Here is an 18,070-nt window from a genome sequence, read left to right as displayed (position 1 = left end):
TGGTTATTTCTTCTCTGAGTAAAAGGCAGGGTAGCGAGTAGCTAAGATGGGTGTCAGACTTCCTGGTTTGAATCCCTGCTTTGGCCAGTCAATATTTATGTGACCTTGGAAAAGTTTTCTAGCTTTTATCTTACTGTCCCCCACCCCCACATTACAGGACAAATATTATTTATCTCAAATAATTGGGGATGGAGCTACTGGTAAAAGTGAATCTTAGCCAGGTGCAGCCTGTGATTCCAGCCACTGTAATGCCAGCCAAATAGGAGGCTGAGATACTGGGAAAGCACACTATCGGCGCCCAAAGAACTGTTATTATAAAGCCTCCGGTGGGGTAAGGAAAAGAAAAAGAATGCCCACAGCAAACTAGTGATTAACCCTGGACTGCAGATCTGATTCCCCGCGCGGAACTCTCCCTCAAGCTCACAGATTTCCTGGGTAGTCAAGGATGTGTGTGGCCAAGGAAGAAGGGCTGATGGAGGCATGCAGAAAACAAAAGGCAGGCGCAAGTCTTTGGGGGCCGAATCACAGTATCTGCGCGATAGAAATGAGGCTGAGTGGGCACCCGTGGAGAATGACTGGCGCCTTTCGGACTTCCAAGGTATTCTGCCTCCCAGGACGAAAAGCCCTTTCTATTGCATCTTGGGAGCTGTGGCTAACCCCGACGCATGGAGGGACGGGTAGTCTTTCCCTCCCCTGCTTCCGCTACGCTCCCGCCTCAAAGGCCGCCTTCGTCCATCTTTCCCAGCAAGCTCCGCGCCAGCGCCAGCCGCTGATTGGCTGCAGTAAGAGCAGGCAGCCTGCCGGCAGCGGTTACCCGGGGTTTCCGGTACTAGGCCAGAGCGGGGAACGCCGTCCGACGTCCGCGGTGAGGTGAGTACAGCTGCGGTCGGTAGGACGAGAGTGTCAGAGGGCCTGTGGGCCCGGACACATCGGCTACTGGGGGAATCGCGTCAATTCCGTGCGTGGGCTGTAGCGAGGCGGTCGTCTTGCGCATGCGCGGGCGCTCGGCGCGGCTGAAGGGCGCGCGGGGCGTGGGTGGCTACGCGCGCGCGCCCGCGAGGCCCACGTGGGGCCTGGGGGGCGGGGGAGGGGTCTGGACTCGAGCGTCCCGCCACGTCAGTCTGCGGCCGGGAACCAATCCCGCGCTCAGCTTGCGGTGAGGGGGTCGTGTTCGTGCTGGGAAGTGGCTCTGGGAGAAAAGAGGCCTCTTTCCTCACCCCTTCAGGAGCAGCGCCCCGACAGCCTGCCAGGGCCCGCCAGGGCCCCCTGACTGGCCAGAAACCGAGTACCATTGACTCCCTCTGGCGAAGTCCGGCCGGGTTGTTTGTGGGAAGAAGCTTTGTGCGCCTGGTGTTGGAATTTCTGGTCCAGGCTGTGAAGAATTTGGAAGTCTGGAAAATAGCAAGTGTGTGTGTTTCTAAAGGATCTGCCTCTAACCTAGCATTACAAATCACAATGAAGAACCAAGACAAAAAGAATGGGGCTGCCAAACAGTCCAACCCAAAAAGCAGCCCTGGGCAACCGGAAACGGGACCAGAGGGACCCCAGGGGCGGCCCAGCCAGTCGGCACCTGCGACAGAAGCTGAAGGTTCCACCGGCCAGGCGCCTGGGAAGACGGAGGGTGTGTGCCAGCTCTGCTTTTCCGTGGGCAGGGGGAGGGGTTTATGGTACCAGCCTTGCTCCAGGAGTTGGAGGTTGAGGCCACTGTTTACCCAGAAAGGAGGAAATACCGAGTGGGAGGAGATAGTGCCCCTTCTGTGCGAGCCCCACGTCTCCTGGGGACATGGTAGAGCCTCCCCTCTTAAGACCTGGAACAGAACTCTTGGGAGTAGGTTCTGGCAGGATTTAATCAGGTGGCGTCCAAATGAGACACCCGTCAGCAAAGCAGTGTCCCCACTAGATATACCTCAGTCACCAGTGGGTAGTTGTCCTTCATATTGGAGGCATTTCTAGAACTATTTGAATAACAAGACCTAGCTTTTGAAGGGAAGGAGATGGATTAGAAGTTAAGCTCCTGCTCTATGCCAGCCCTGCCCTACGTGCTGGATACTTAATGTTTGATTTCTCCTGTGCTCATGATATATTTGGGTGGTAGTAAGAAATACGTAAATCATTTTATAAGTTAATAAACTGAGGTTTAAAGAAGTTAGACAACATTTAACCCAAACTAGTGAGTTTGGGTCTGAAAAAAATGCCAACCCATAGCATAACCATCTTACTTCTCACTCTACCTCTTGTTTTTTCTTGCTGAAGGGGCTCAAGCCAAAGCAGTTCAGTCTGGGGCTCTCCGTGATGTCTCAGAGGAGTTGAGCCGCCAGTTGGAGGATATTCTGAGTACATACTGTGTGGACAACAATCAGGGGGGCCCAGGGGAGGATGGAGCACAGGGTGAGCCAGCTGAACCTGAAGATGCAGAGAAGTCCAGGACATATGCAGCAAGGAATGGGGAGCCTGAGCCAGGAACCCCTGTAGTCAATGGCGAGAAGGAAACCTCCAAGGGAGAGCCATGCACAGAAGAAATCCGTGCAAATGATGAGGTTGGAGACCGGGACCACCGAAGGCCACAGGAGAAGAAGAAAGCCAAGGGTCTGGGTGAGAAAGGGCAGCTTTTTGGAATGCTAGTGAGGGGAGGGAGTTTGGTTCTGGCATTCCATGGACTAGCCTGCCCTGCTAGAATTCAGAGGAAAGTTTACTTCTCAGAGCAGCTGGTTTCCATAGTTTAATCAAGGCAGGGGATGCTGGATATTCTCTATTCAAAGCCTCCTGGTCTTAGGAGCAAGTGGGGCTGAAATCTATCTGGTTCTCTTGCTGAGAAAATGAAGAGCAGGAGCCTTTGATAGACTTTTGAGGGGGAAGGGGATGGAACTGGGGATTGAACTAAAGGGCACTCAACCACTGAGCAACATCCCCAGCCTTATTTTCTATTTTATTTAGAGACAGGGTCTGACTAAGTTGCTTAGTGCCTCACTTGGAACTCGAGATCCTCCTGCCTCAGCCTCCTTAGCCGCTGGGATCATGGGCGTGCGCCACCACACCCGGTCCTAGATAGACTCTTGAGCACCACTTCTAACCTGCTATGTGACCTTGGGCATGTCCTTTATCTCTTTGGATTTTAATATCCACGTCTACATTAAGAGAATTGGACTAAACAAGGGTTGAAAACCAAAACCCAGTTGTCTGGATAAGCCAAATTAGACAGGAGGCCTTATGAGGACCAAGAGTGGGCCTGATTCAACCTGATTCAGCCACAATTGCATGCACTAAACTGAATAGCTTAACAAAAGGCAACTAAAGTAGTAGAAACCAAATAAAACCCATCTGTGGGTTGAATTGGGCCTCTGTCACTGGTTAGCAGTTTTCATGATGATTTCTTCAGGCCTTCCAAGGCTAACACTTCAGGAGCCTGGTCTGTGCTGTGTACAGAGGAGGCCTTCAGGGGAGGCAGATGGAAGGCTCCATAATTCAGGCACAAGACAGTAAGGAAAAAGCAGTGACAGTTCAATAGCTGTGCGTTTAAAAATCTAGGTTAGGTCCCTGTACTAGTCCCTGTTCCCCTAACTTTTTTTTTTTTTTTTTAAACACTTAGGACCACATATATGGAAAGGATATTCATTTTAAAATTCACCATTTGGCTACATTTGTTGGCAGAGTTAATTTCTCAAGGAGGCCAGGACTCTTATTCCTACCTCTGTCAGAAAGGCCTTCCTTGCATTGAAACAGTAGCATTAGGTCACCTTTTGTCATTTGGTAGAGAACGCAGTTTTTTCCTCCTCCTAGTGCTACTCAACCAAGGAAATTCCACAAAAATTCAGTCCTTTATTTAATAAGCATTCATTAATGAACACATGCTTTGTGGTGGCACTATGGACACTACTGGTGCTGCAATGATGTGCAGGATTCAGTTGGTTCTAACCTTGTTGAAGCACCTAGTCTAGTAGGGAATGTGGCCAGTTCAACAGGCAAAACAGAAAGTGTGATAGGGGAGGGTTACCTCAGTGCTCATGAGTGTGAGCCTGAGAGTGGGTGAGGGGAGGTGAGCCCTGAGAAGGGGCTATCTACCTTTGCTCCTTTTGCTTTATAGGGAAGGAGATCACATTGCTGATGCAGACACTGAACACACTAAGCACCCCAGAGGAGAAGCTGGCAGCACTGTGCAAGAAGTATGCTGAACTGGTCAGTTTGCCCCTTCCACTGGCATCCCCCTGCCTTTGTAAAGTCAANTTGTTTTTTTTTTTTTTTTTTTTTCTTTATGAAATCAGTGTATTGCAGAACCAGTTTAATTGTCCTGTATGAGGCATTATTTCTACCTTTATTGTCTTTGTAGTAGCATTTAACTTGTCCCTTTACCTTCGTAGTTCCACTAAGTAAGATGGAAGTTAGCTCTAAAAATTTGATTCAATTGAGGTTCAACATTTGCAAAAATAATTATTCTTAGGTAGTATACTCTGTTTCTTGTAGCATCACAAGAAATACCAAGTGTGGTCTTCCCTCTTTTGGTGTTGAAAGTGTTGACTATATTCAAGGGGGTCAGCCAAATCCCTCTGGACAGGTTTCCCATCAGAATTTGAATTAACAGGTTCATCTGTTAATGGTCATTACCTATTTATTTTATTTAATTATTATTATTATTGTTTACCTATTTTAGAATTCTTTAATTCCATCCACATTTCTTGCAAAGAAAAATTTTTTAACCTTGATTTTTTTTTTTTTTTTTTTTAATATTTTTATTTTTTAGTTATCAGCAGACACAACATCTTTGTTTGTACGTGGTGCTGAGGATCGAACCCGGGCCGCACGCATGCCAGGCGAGCGCGCTACCGCTTGAGCCACATCCCCAGCCCTTAACCTTGATTTTATTTATTTATTTCTAAGTGGTGCTGAGGATTGAACCCAGGGTCTCGTACTTGGTAGGCGAGCGCCTTACCACTGAGCCACAACCCCAGTCCCTCCATCCACATATAACTGGTTATTCTGTTCTGGAAGAAATTTGTCTGGAAAATGGGGGCAATCATAACCTGACTAATGGGATTATTTTAATAACTAAAATAAAGATATAAAGGAAATCACCTTGGGCTGGGTATGTAGCGCAGTAGTAGAGCACTTGGCCTGGCCTACATGATGCCCAGCATCACAGAGTAAAAAGAAGAAAATAACCTCCGTTTTGGATAATCTGGCCAGGGAAAGAGGTTAAGGACTGTCAGGCCCAGGAATCACAGTTGTCTGTTGATACTGAAATAACCAAAAATGAGAATAGGAATTGTGTAGAGAACAGGAGTGAACCAGAACTGAAGTCTGGGAGGAATTAGAGGCAGCAATAGGGTCTGTGAATGTGTCTGAGGTGGGGTAGCTGGTAATTTCATCATACTGGGAGAGTGTCCAGCAAGTTGGGGCCATGCAGTGGTCTGACGTATCTTGAGAATTCTGTATCTAAAGTCAGAGCTAGGATAGAAGCTGATCTGCTGGTTGTGTGACCTTACTGGTCCTAGTGAGTGTGCATTCCTGTATTCCTAAGATGGACCCTTGAGTTAATGTGAGGAATTCACAGGAGGAACATGTAAATCACCAACATTGTGGGCCTATAAGATAAGAGTTCTCCTGGCCTGAGCTCCTTCATCTGGTGTCTGGGGATAGGCCAGTGCTCAGCTCAGGAGTTCTTGGAGCTACATAATAATCCCCATAAGGAGACACCTCCCCCCTGCCCCAGGTGTTCAGTGTCCTCCCTATCCCCAGCTGGAAGAACATCGGAATTCACAGAAGCAGATGAAGCTCCTGCAGAAGAAACAGAGCCAACTGGTACAAGAGAAGGACCACCTGCGCGGGGAGCATAGCAAGGCTGTCCTGGCCCGCAGCAAGCTTGAGAGTCTGTGCCGTGAGCTGCAGCGGCACAATCGCTCCCTCAAGGTAGGCCAGGGGGCCTCTCTCTGATCACTGGTCTTTGATTGGCTTTCCCCTCAAAAAGTAGTGTAGGTTCACATTATACAAACACGTCACATCCAGTAATGCCCCACCTTCAAGAGAACTGCAACCATTGACATGTACTTGTCTTGAATAAGGTAAAGGTTAAGACAACTCCAAATGCAGTGGCCTTAGTATTTCTCAATTATATGGCAGTCCCATCCTGTGTTAGTCACCTTTCCCTTTTTATAACAAATACCTGAGATAATCAACTTAGGCCTGAGGGGAAGGCAGGGCAGAACAAAACTGCTCACCTCAGTGCTGGGAAGAGGCCACTGGTCCCACCAACCCCTTTTGGGACATACTTCCAATGACCTAAAGATAATTCAGTAGGCCCCACCTCTTTTTTTTTTTTTTTTGATAGAACTGGGAATGGAACATAAGAATGGTCTTATGCATACTGGGCAAGCACTCTGCCACTGAGCTATACCCCCAGCCCTTTTTATTTTATTTATTTATTTTTTTAATTTTGAGAGAGAGTCTCACTAAGTTGCCCACACTGGCCTCAAATTTGGGATCCTCCTGCTTCAACCCCTTGAGTAGCTAGGATTATAGCCATGTGTCACAGCATCTGGCTAGGTCCCCATCTCTTTCTACTAGTGCCACACTGGGGACCAAGCCTTTACTACATAAATCTTTACAGGGGACAAAAATCTAAACTATAGCAACTACTAAGCAGATATCCAGTGCTTATCTCAGAGATTATTAGGATCCTGGATCCTGGGGTCACTGTGGTTAAAGCCTTGTTACTACCATGTCAGCAAGATAGGGGGTTGGTTGGTTGTTTTTGTACTGGGAATTGAACTCAGGGACACTCTACCACTGAGCCACATCACCAGCCCTAATTTATATTTTATTTAGAGACAGGGTCTCACTGAGTTGCTTAATACCTTGCCATTGCTGAGGCTGGCTTTGAACTCATGATCCTCCTGCCTCAACCTCCTGAGCTGCTGGGATTATAGGCATGTGGCATCATACCCGGCAGCAAAATAGGTTTTGTGCATATATCCTCCCAAGTTTTTATATTTCTTATAGAATTTGAATGTGAATATACAGTGTTTTGCAACTTGTTTTTCTTTGTCCATTCTAGGATTGAATCCAGGGGATTAAGCATGTTAAGTAAGCACTCTGCCACTAAAATATATTCCCAGCACTTTATATTGAATTTTATTTTGGGACAGCCTGTCAAGTTGCTCAGGCTAGCCTTAAATTCATGTAATTCAGAATTCAGAATCCTCCTTAAATTCAGAATCCTCCTGCTTCGTCCTCCTGAGTTGCCAGGATTATAGGCATGGGCCACTGAATTTACAGTGTTGCACACCTGTTATTCCAGCTACTCGAGAACCTGAGGCAAGAGGATCACAAGTTTGAGGACAGCCTGTGCAACTTGCAAGACCTTGTCTCAAAAAAAATAAAAAGGGCTTAGGTTGTAGTTCAATAGTAGAGTACACGGGCTTTGGTCTCCAGTACTGCAGCAAAAAGTAAAATAATATAAATTTATTAAAGGTGACAAAAGTAAAGTTTTACCTATAGGAGATATATATATATATATATATATATATATATATATAATTTTTATTTTTTTTTTTAGTGCTGGGGATTAAACTTAGGGGCATGTTACCACTAAGTAACATCTCCAGCCCTATTTTATATTTTGTTTAGAGACAGGGTCTCCCTGAGTTGCTTAGTACATCACTTTTGCTGAGGCTGGCTTTGAACTTGCAATCCTCCTGCCTCAGCTTCCTGAGCTGCTGGGATCACAGGCATGTGTGCCACTGCTCCCAGCATATACCATTCTTTTTTTTTTTGTCACTTTATATAATGTCTTATTTTTTTCCTCTCGGTTCATGCAGCAATATCATTCTTTTTTACAGCATTGTTGGGTGGATATATGTGTGCTTTTTTTTTTTTTTTTTTTTTTTTTTTTTAAGAGAGAGTGAGAGAGGGAGAGAGAGACAGAGAGGGAGAATTTTTTTTTTAATATTTATTTTTTAGTTTTCGGCGGACACAACATCTTTGTTTGTATGTGGTGCTGAGGATCGAACCCGGGCCGCACGCATGCCAGGCGAGCGCGCTACCACTTGAGCCACATCCCCAGCCCCATGTGTGCTTTTCTTTTTGGTACTGGGATTCGAACCCAAGGGTGCTTTACTACTAAGGCACATCCCTAGCCCTGTTTTGGTTTTTTTCCTTTTTTTTTTTTTTTTTTGAGACGGGGTCTCACTAAGTTGCTTAGGGCATCATAAAGTTGCTGAGGCTAGAGTTGTTTCCAACTTGTTTTTTAAGGGGCCTTAACCACCAAGCCACATCCTCAGCCCTTTTGTTTTGTATTTTATTTAGAGTCAGGGTATTGCCAAGTTCCTTAGGGCCTGGCTGAGTTGCTGAGGCTGGCCTTGACCTTTCGATTCTCCTGCCTCAGTCTCCTGAGCCCCAGGGATTACAGGCATGCACTATCACATCCGGCTTCCAATTTTTCATGATTACATAGAGAGCTACAATGAAAATTCTTATTGTATATATCCATAGCCATTTATGTAGAATTTGTAGGATAAATTGCATAAGTGAAATGGCTGGGTCAAAGACTATGCACATTTTAAATTTTAATAGATTTTTCTAGATTGCCTTTTTTGGGAGCAGGGAGGGTACCAGGGATTGAACTCAGGCATTCGGCCACTAAGCCACATCCTTGGTCCTATTTTGTATTTTATTTAAAGACAGGGTCTCCCTGAGTTGCTTAGTGCCTTGCCATTGCTGAGGCTGGTTTTGAAGTTGCAATCCTCCTGCCTCAGCCTCCTGGGCCACTGGGATTACAAGCATGCCCCACTGCCCAGTTTAGATTGCCTTCTAATGAGGTGGCAGTATATCCCAACCAGCAATGTCTGATTGTCTAATTTTATACTACTCTATTACCCTGGGTATTATTAACTTTTAACAACTTGCTTTCTGGGGTTTCAGGGAAGACAGAAGCACATTAAAACAGGAATACTTAATCTGGAGCCAGGTGGAGTAGCACATAGTTGTAATCTCATCTACTTAGGAGGCTGAGGCAGGAGTATCACAGGTTCAAGGCCTTTTTGAGCAACTCAGTCTCAAAAATTTAAGAGAGTTAGAGGGTGCTGGGGATATAGCTCAGTGGTAGAGGTTTTATCTAGCCTTCATGAAGACCTGCTTCAATCCCCAGTACTGCCAACAAAAAGAATACCTAAAATACTTTCTCTGGAGAATTTAGGAGGTCTAAGCTGTTTGAAAATGTAGCTGCATTTTTTCAGGGAATTTCATTGGATATGAATTGATTTACAGAGGGGTACATTAGGAAACATCATTGAATGACATCCTGCAGCCTGGCTCCAGGCTTGGTGGCAGAGAGGGCTCTTGGCACAGATCCCTGTGGGATAGTTGTGGGAGCCTTGTGTTGCTGGCTAGGGAACAGTGGATGATGATGCTGGGCTGGCTTCTCTGCCCAGGAAGAAGGTGTGCAGCGTGCCCGAGAGGAAGAGGAGAAGCGCAAGGAGGTGACTTCACATTTCCAAGTGACACTGAATGACATTCAGCTGCAGATGGAACAGCATAACGAACGTAACTCCAAACTGCGCCAGGAGAATATGGAGTTGGCTGAGAGGCTTAAGAAACTAATTGAGCAGTATGAACTTCGAGAGGAGGTGAGGTTGTCATGGATAACAGTGGTGACCATCAGATTGTGAGGCTCTTGGTGTATGCTGGGTACTAAAGCAGCACACTTCAGTCTTCATTCCAATCTTCCTCCTTCCTTGAAAAGGGGAATGGTATTCCTCATAGATGATAAACTTAGGTTGGAGAAGAGACCAGCCTACAACCACACAGTTCCAGTTCCTGTTTTAAAGAACAAGGCCACGTATCTGTTTGAGTTAAAACTATCCACATTTTAAAATGGAGGTGTGTGGTATACCTCCAGCAAAGCTTGAGGCAGCACCTCCAAATCAGACACTTTAGCATTGAAACTTCTAGATACTTCCCTAGATTATAAATAGGTTTACAGTGGTACATTTGAAGTTTGACTGGCAGATTTTGGTATTTCAGTTTTCAGAACTTTTTATTTCATTTTTATTTTTTGTGTTAGTGGAGATTGAACCCAAGGATCCCACATGCTAGGTAAGAGCTCTACACCTGAGCTACATCCCCAGTTTTTTTTTAAGGCTTTTGGAATTTGGAATTCCAGGGGAAGTGCTGGACCTGTAGTAGGTATGGAATCCAGGGGATATATCCACTGATTTGCGTGCTGCTTGGCTGCCCCTGCCACTTGGAAGGTCAGGGTGTCCCTACCTTGGCTAACATTGGCTGCTGTAGCAGGCACTTGAAACATTCAGTCCCTTTTGCCAGTCATGTGTTTTCTGGTCATGAGAAGGGAAATGTGCAGCTACCTTACAGGCCTGGCTGGGGACCTTCTCTGAACCAGGTGCCTAGGGGGATATAGGCAGGACCTGCTCTCTTGAGATTGCTTGTCAGTATCGTGATTGTGTTGTACAGGACCTAGAGGGGAATCCTTGACCCACCCCTTAATTCTTTGTTCCTTGGGGGAAAGGCTGCTTGTAGTTTGAGGGGAGTTAGTCTGGTTTGGGCCCTGAGCTCCGAGAGACATGAAGTCTTTCTGGGCCACTAGAGTGAAGTACCACCTCCCAAGAATCTGAGGATCCTCTCTCCTTCCTTCCCCCAAGGCTGAAGGACTTAATGTTGCCTATGGAGGAGGAGATGCAGGTCAATCAGGCCCTGCAGCTTCTCACTGCCCTCCCTAGGTTCGAGTATTCCCACCTGCTCCTTCTGAGCCTCTGAATTTTAGATCACAGGTGACTGGAACTCATCCTTTCCCATACTGGACCTGTCCTCAAGATACCTTCCCTTCTCCATCTGAAAAATAGATTCCCTACATCCCTTTTTTCAGTAAGTCCAGGGGATTTTACCTTCAAAGTAACCTTTGAGTGTATCACCTTCTCCATCCTTCTCTGAACTGAGGTCCCCAGAGCTCCTCCAACAGTTAAGACAGCCATTCCTTGAGATGCATGGTCTAGTCTTTGTCTATAGAAATGGCAGTTCTCTGCCAAATGAGCTAGACTGTTCGTAGAAGTGCTACTTTGCCCTTTCTTCCCACTTACAAGAGAGTCAGGGACTACAAACGTGAAGACTGCTGGCTCCATGAGGTGGTCAGTCTTGGAGCCAGAGGTTTGAGTGTATTAATTGCTTGGCTTCCTGGAATTAATTCCAGTCATTAACCCCTAAGCTTGCCCTAGTCAATCTCAATGGAAGAGAAACCAGGTGAAGTTGGGATGTTGACCATAATCTTGGTACATGGGGCCCACATCTTGTACATGTTGTTGAAGTCCAGTGTGTCAGATCATGATGGAGGTTAGGCAGTATGCCTGGTCTATGGATGGGGCCTCCTTGAGAAAGGGAGCTCCTAACGTGCAGAACCCTCTCACCATCTTACCTGCAGCATATTGACAAAGTCTTCAAACACAAGGACCTGCAGCAGCAGCTGGTGGATGCCAAGCTCCAGCAGGCTCAGGAGATGCTGAAGGAGGCAGAGGAGCGGCACCAGCGGGAGAAGGATTTTGTGAGGCTCAGGTCCCAGGACTGGGGTGGGGGGAGGGTATAAGGTGGTGGGATAGGTTCTGGTGCAGCTTGGAATCGACTTTGTATTGATGGCAAATTGTTGCCTGCTAGTCCAGTCAGTTGCCCATACAACAATCTAAGAGCAGGTAGCCTCAGTGAGGTCAGTGCTTGTAGAAAAGAAGGCCGAACAGCCCCTGGAGCTTCTGACAATGTCTGGGATTCTGTCTTGGAAATAGCTCCTGAAAGAGGCAGTGGAATCCCAGAGGATGTGTGAGCTGATGAAGCAGCAGGAGACCCACCTGAAACAGCAGGTAAGATAGTGGAACCTGACCCTGGGCCCCATCCTGGGGGTAGTGAAATGGGACCTTCTTTCTAGAAGTAGCTCTGCCTAGATTGCTATGTGACCTTGACTGAACCTTTGTTCTTGATTGCACCTCTGTGGTGGTGACCAGGTAGCTAAATGAACTCAGGACTTCATTCCTAGCTTGAAAGTTGTGTTGCTTTTGAGAGGAGATGGGGACAGAAGTTTGTCAAAAGTGGGGGGATCTTGATATTTTGAAATCACTCCAAATCTTAGTTTCCAAATTTAGCATTTTGTATTTATCCTTCCAAATACATGTTTGTTTTGTTTGTTTATTTGTTTTACTGGAAAATGATATCTGAATGCAGTTATTGGGTCAAAGGGCCAGAGAGGTCTGAGTATATTGACCAGAGGTACCTTCCAGAGAAGCCCAGTCTTACATGTGGGTTTCTTTCTCACCAGCTTGCCCTGTACACAGAGAAGTTTGAGGAGTTCCAGAACACACTTTCCAAAAGCAGTGAGGTATTCACCACGTTCAAACAGGAAATGGAAAAGGTAATGATAGTCTAGACCAGGTGTGGCTGCTGAATTGAACATGGAATCTGCCGTCAGAAAGCCCCCACTCCATGGGGCCTCCTGGGAAGCTGTTCATAGTTACTGTGATTGATATCTATAGGGAGCTATCACAGCCTTTTCACCCTGGAGGAGGGGTACTCTGACCTTATATGTGTGTGTCTATGTGTTGTCCTGGGGATGGTGAGGATGGAACCCAAGGCTTGAATGTAATAGGCAAGCTCTCTACTGCTGAGCTACATCACCAGCCCTGATAATGGACCTTTTTATCCTGGGCCTTGTATGTGTTAAGCATGCATTCTACCACTGAATATACCCCCAGCAATAGACATTTAACTTGAGATTTCCTAACTGCGAGGTGGCACAGATGTGATGATCTTTCCCCACTTTGGAGACAGATTCATAGATAGCCCAGCTCTGACCATTTCCTTCCATCTATCATGTAACTCAGATGACTAAGAAGATCAAGAAGCTGGAGAAAGAAACTACCATGTACCGGTCCCGATGGGAGAGTAGCAACAAGGCCCTGCTTGAGATGGCTGAGGAGGTAGGTAGAGGGTGACTGGAGCTCGGGGCAGGGATGCAGTGTATTAGACTCTTTTATATTCTGCCAGTTGGTGACTGCTAGTGTGAAGTGGAACTGTATTCCTGTGTATGTCTCTCCAAGTTCAAAGGCAGTATTCCTATTCCCAAAGGGAGGTGGTGAGCCCCATGGTAAGTCTGCAGTTGAACCCCAGGGAGCAAGTGGAAAAATAGGTTGAAGAAGCAGAAAAATTAGGGGTGTCAGTGATTCATGTGGTTTGCATACAGAGCAGCCCAGATAATTTTACTTTGTGGCTTATGGTATTAAAGAAAGGAGCTAACTCTGATGAAACACTTACTGTAGACCAGACTTGCTGAATGTTTTGTTTTTTACCTTTTTTTTTTTTTATATTTATTTTTTCAGTTGTAGTTGGACACAATACCTCTATTTTATTAATTTATTTTTATGTGGTGCTGAGGATTGAACCCAGGGCCTCACATGCGCTAGGCGAGTGCTCTACTGCTGAGCCACAACGCCAACCCTAGCTGAATGTTTTAGATATGCCAGTTCACTGAACCCTCTCTTGAGACCTAAGGTTGGTGTTAAGAGTCCTGTTTACAGATGAGATAAGCTCAAAAAATAAGTGTTTTGCCAAGGTCATCTGGTAGAAACTGGAGGAATACATTGTCTAACAAAGCCATGCCCCTTCTCTGTACCATACTACCCCCAGGTGATAGCCAAGCCATAGCATAACCAGGGCTGTTTACTGTAAGGGGCCGGCTTTTGACTAAGTGGTAGTGAGGTGAGAGATTGCTGGTTGGTACTGAAGAACCCATTTCTCTCCATAGAAAACACTTCGGGACAAAGAGCTGGAGGGCCTGCAGGTGAAAATCCAGCGGCTTGAGAAGCTATGCCGGGCACTTCAGACAGAGCGCAATGACCTGAACAAAAGGGTACAGGACCTGAGTGCTGGTGGCCAGAGCCTCCTCACTGACAGTGGCCCTGAGCGGAGGCCAGAGGCAGCCCCTGTCTCCAAAGAGCAGGTTGGCGAGGGGCCTGGGGTTCAAGCACCCAACTCCCCAAGGGCCAAAGAAGTTCCTGGCTGCTCAGGAACACCATCCACAGAAGGATCAGTCCATACAGGGCCCCAGGAGCCCACCTCTGCCACCGCTTAGAGAGCCTGGTGCTTGGGGTGTGCTGGGAAGGGAGCAGCAGCTCAGCCAGGCCTGGTCCATACAAGGCTCCCATGCTAAGCAGCCCAGTGCTGAGGTCAGGGTGTTCTGACCTGGCTGGCATCTGATACTTGGCAATTTTGGATTTTGTGGGTCAGTTTTACATATATATGACATAAGTGCAAGACCTCATGCATTTATGTCTGTACGTGTACATTGGGCTTGCATTGAGGGTGGGGTGTACGGATGAAGTCAGTGGCTTTCCAGAGCCCTGGAAATCCACAAAATGGCTGCAGACAGGTGTTTACCGCCACTACCCAGTACATAGTACTGTGTAGCAAGTTTGTATGATGAAAGTTCTTGTTGTACACCTGCCAGGTTCATTGTGAGCTAGTGAATCTCATAGAGGCAGTGTCATCTGTAGCTGCCATCACAGTAAGCTGGCAAGACAAGTGACATGAGTGTTTCCCTGCCTAATTTGAGGCTCATACCCCTCCCAGCCCTTCAGAGCTCATGACAGGTGATAACACCCAGGCCAGTCTGCATTCTTTGTGAGCAAGGCTTGGGCGGCCTGGGTTCTCGTAGCTCCCCTGGAGGCTCCATTGCTTTTTGTAGCCCGGGAATGGTGCCCATGCTCAAGAGTCTTGGCAGGGCACTTGGAGTTGGTGGTTGAGCTGCTTTCCTGCCCAGGACGAGGCACCTGGAGAATGTTTCTCTGTGGGATGATGTGCTGTTTGGGAGCCCCTTGGGCACTGCTTCCCCTGCCCTCTGATAGTGCCAGGACCAGGCCAATGTTGCTTCTCAGTAGCCTTATCATTCACAGGTGCCTCTCTAGCCTGCACAGATGATTGACAAGAGATCACCCAAAGGATTCTTTCTGAAGGTTTTTTGTTTTGCATGTTGATACTTCATACTGAGGATCTTCTGAGGAAGGAAGAGGGAGGGTGCTGTAGCAGTGGTACTGGGTGCCTGGCCTCCATCGTCCCACCCTTCACCATCCCACCTGGCTCCCTTGCCATGTTGGTGCTGAGGTTTCCTGTTTGGTAAGATCAGATTATTTAAGAGAAATGAAAGAGCTTCTTATGGCTTTGCCACAAGCTTGCCTATGGGTTTCAATCTTGGGAGGCTACCACTGGTTCCTACCACCATTGTCTCCATGCAGCAGCAGCTGGGCCCAAGGGCCAGCTGCCCTCTTGGCTTTACGGGTCTGTTTCTGCTTTCCTGACACCCCAACTGTGCAATCCTTGAAGATTCCCTGACACCTCCTTGCCCAAGAAATGAGTCCTTGGGATTCCACCTCTTCTGTGTGGGAGCCCCCAGTTATTGTCTGATAGGTAAAGAATGAGATTCAACAATAGACTGAGCCCTGGAAATCCATAAAATGGCTGGAGATGGGTGTTTACCACCACTGCCCGGTATATAGTACTGTGTAGCAAGTTTGTATGATGAAAGTTCTTGTTGTACACCTGCCAGGGTATTTGCCACTCTTTGTACAGAGCAGTTTCTTGGGGCAACAGAATGAGTCTTGGAAGCAGGGCTCTGCTGGGTCTCTAGTGAGCTAAGAGCCTCAGACTAAGATAGGATGGGTAGGGTTTTGCTTCTTGATATACTTCTTTGAACTAGTTTATTATTCCACAGGTCCCTTCATCTTCCCCTAGCCCTTAACTTAAATTCCCCCAGATAAATAGGTTCATGAAGAGTGTTATATAGTCCTGAATCATGTTGAGACTTAAGAGATGGCAAATGAATCCCACCCCTCTTTCCCTTGGGTATCACTGATCCACTTCACAGTGTGTTCTGCTAAACCATAGTATATTCTTAATTCACTCAATATACCCCAGCAACAATGTAAGTAAGTCTTTGCCATCCTTGGCTGAGATCTGCTCTCCTGTGGAGAAGTGTTTTCCCAAGATCTTTTCCTTCCCTTCTTTGAAGTCCCTGTGTTTGGTGTGTTCCATGCCTCTGCTGGCCCCAATAAGGCCTCCCTTCCCCGGCCCCTGTGCCAGGCTGAGGTGTGGAACTGCCAACTCCACAGAGGGTGTGCTAGATTACAGAGGTGCCGAGAGGAGTCAGAGCTGCCTTCCCCCTTGGAGAAAGTGGAAAGGCCTACAATGGCCTACATAATTGCCTGCCTCACTTCAGCTACCTCTTAAAGCCCATGGGGGGTTAGGTCTGTTGGATCCCAGTGTGATGGGATGGGAGGCTACAGTGTGTAGGTGGCCCCAGCTGGACTCCTCCAGGTCAGGACCAGGTGGAACCTTGGCTCTCAGCTCCACACATTTCTAGGCACCCAGATCAATCTGTAGATGGGGATTTCTTTTTCTTCCTCTCCATTGACCAAATCTTACCAATCACTACAGCTGCTCTGCTCACTCTGCTTTCCAAAGTCAGCCTGGGTGCCACTCTAACTGGCCAGGAGTCTGGGCCAGATGTGGGGGAGGTGGCCTGTCCATGAGTGAGGGCCAGTGCCTTCCTCACCCAGGTGAGTCCCATGCACATAACCTCAGTTTTAGGACCAAGAGCTGTGTTGGTTTCTTAGATTGTTAGTTTTCCCTCCAGGGGACCACAGTAGGTGAGGCTTAGAGCCTAGCTGTTGGCTGTGCGAACATGTGTAACTCATGTTCAGGACCTTGTCCAGCTGAGAGCTTCATGCACACCAGATTTTGAGAGGTGTCAGCAGCACTTTTTGTTTGTTTGTTGTTTGTTTTCCATGAGATTTTTGGACCATGGGCTGAGCTCAGGCACTTTGTGTACGAATGTTATTTCTGTAAAGACGGTTATTTAAGCCTCCTCCATTCCCACCATGTTGGCCCTGCCAAGGACTGACTGAGAGGCCAGTGGAGCTGCCCTGTGCGGGGAGGCTGAAGCCTGCTGAACTGCTGCTCCAGCCCTCACCTTGCACGGCACAGGGTTGATCACTTGGGACAGCCAGGCATTTGCCCGCTCCTCTCACTCTGCCTAGGGAGGGAGCTGCCTGTGTTCCTATAACTGCTTTCCTTATGGTCCATCCTGGCCACCCAGACTTGTCTGAAGTTGTGCTGACAGCTTTTTGGGGAGGGGGGGAGTTAATCTCCTTTTGGTATTCACAACAGCCAGGGACTTGATATTGATGTATTTTAAACCACATTAAATAAAGAGTCTGTTGCCTTACTTATTCCTCTCTTGCCTTGTGGTCATTTGATGTTTTTGGATACATCTGGTCCCTGCCATCATCACTGATGTCTGGATCTACTGCAAAGTGGCTATGGCTATGCCTAGCATCCTTTACCTTCCAGTGTTTCCTCTTGCCTTTTGGCAGTCACCACAGATTCAGGACACTGACATTTACTTAAGCTGCCTTTGCCCTTGGCAAAGTTAGCATGTGAGATGATTTTTTTTTTTTCCACTCAAAAAATCTCCCTGAGCCAGGCACAGTGGTGCATACCTGTTAATCCCAGCAGCTTTGGGAGCCTGAGGCAGGAGGATCACAAATTGAGACCAGCCTCAGCAACTTAGTGAGACCCAGTAGTCTTTAAAAAAAAAAAAAGGCTGGGGATGTTGCTCAGTGGTTAAACACCCCTGGGTTTAAAAAAAAAAAAAAGATTGTCCCTGGCGTCTGGGGGCTCACAGACTAAAGAAGGGAAAAGGTCCTTTTAGGTATGGAAAGGCCAATGGTACTACATGGGAGCAGAGAGGAGGTCCTTGCCCTCTTTGGCAAGGGAGAGGGGTGGATATCTAGAAAGGCCTTCTGACCTGAATGGCAGGCAAATGATTGACAACTTCATGTGGTAATTAGGCAATTAACCTGGAAGTCCAGGTGAACTTATTAGAGGGTAAGGGAAATGAGGCTAGGGGCTCAAGCTTGTGCACCAGGCTAAGGAATTTAGGTCAAATCTAAAGGGCAGGGAAGAACCACTGAATGTTCAAGTGGAAACCAGCACATACATACTTGTAATCCCGATGATTCCAGAGGCTGAGGCAGGA

General features: G+C 47.1%; 1 protein-coding gene across 4 annotated transcripts; it reads left to right on the top strand.

The window, feature by feature from the left end:
• Positions 1-730: 730 nt before the first annotated feature.
• Txlna (taxilin alpha) lies at positions 731-17,261 on the top strand. Of its 4 annotated transcripts, none has more exons than XM_015485340.2 (11): positions 732-870; positions 1,226-1,621; positions 2,254-2,592; positions 4,082-4,173; positions 5,731-5,901; positions 9,420-9,614; positions 11,420-11,539; positions 11,775-11,849; positions 12,302-12,394; positions 12,864-12,959; positions 13,784-17,261. In XM_015485340.2, the coding sequence occupies exons 2-11, from the start codon at positions 1,456-1,458 to the stop codon at positions 14,108-14,110; spliced, it is 1,674 nt and encodes a 557-aa protein (XP_015340826.1). In that variant the 5' UTR covers positions 732-870; positions 1,226-1,455; the 3' UTR covers positions 14,111-17,261. The 4 variants fall into 4 exon arrangements, with proteins under 4 accessions (XP_048671804.1, XP_015340826.1, XP_048671803.1 ...); XM_048815846.1 differs by having other exon boundaries at positions 747-870; positions 1,442-1,621; XM_048815847.1 differs by lacking the exon at positions 5,731-5,901 and having other exon boundaries at positions 731-870.
• Positions 17,262-18,070: the final 809 nt, after the last annotated feature.

The sequence above is a fragment of the Marmota marmota genome, unplaced genomic scaffold (genome assembly GCF_001458135.2).
Source record: "Marmota marmota marmota unplaced genomic scaffold, marMar, whole genome shotgun sequence".
In the NCBI taxonomy this organism is placed as follows: Eukaryota; Metazoa; Chordata; class Mammalia; order Rodentia; family Sciuridae; genus Marmota; species Marmota marmota.
Note: the sequence above shows the minus strand (reverse complement) of the source record. Positions and strands in the feature narration are given on the sequence as shown.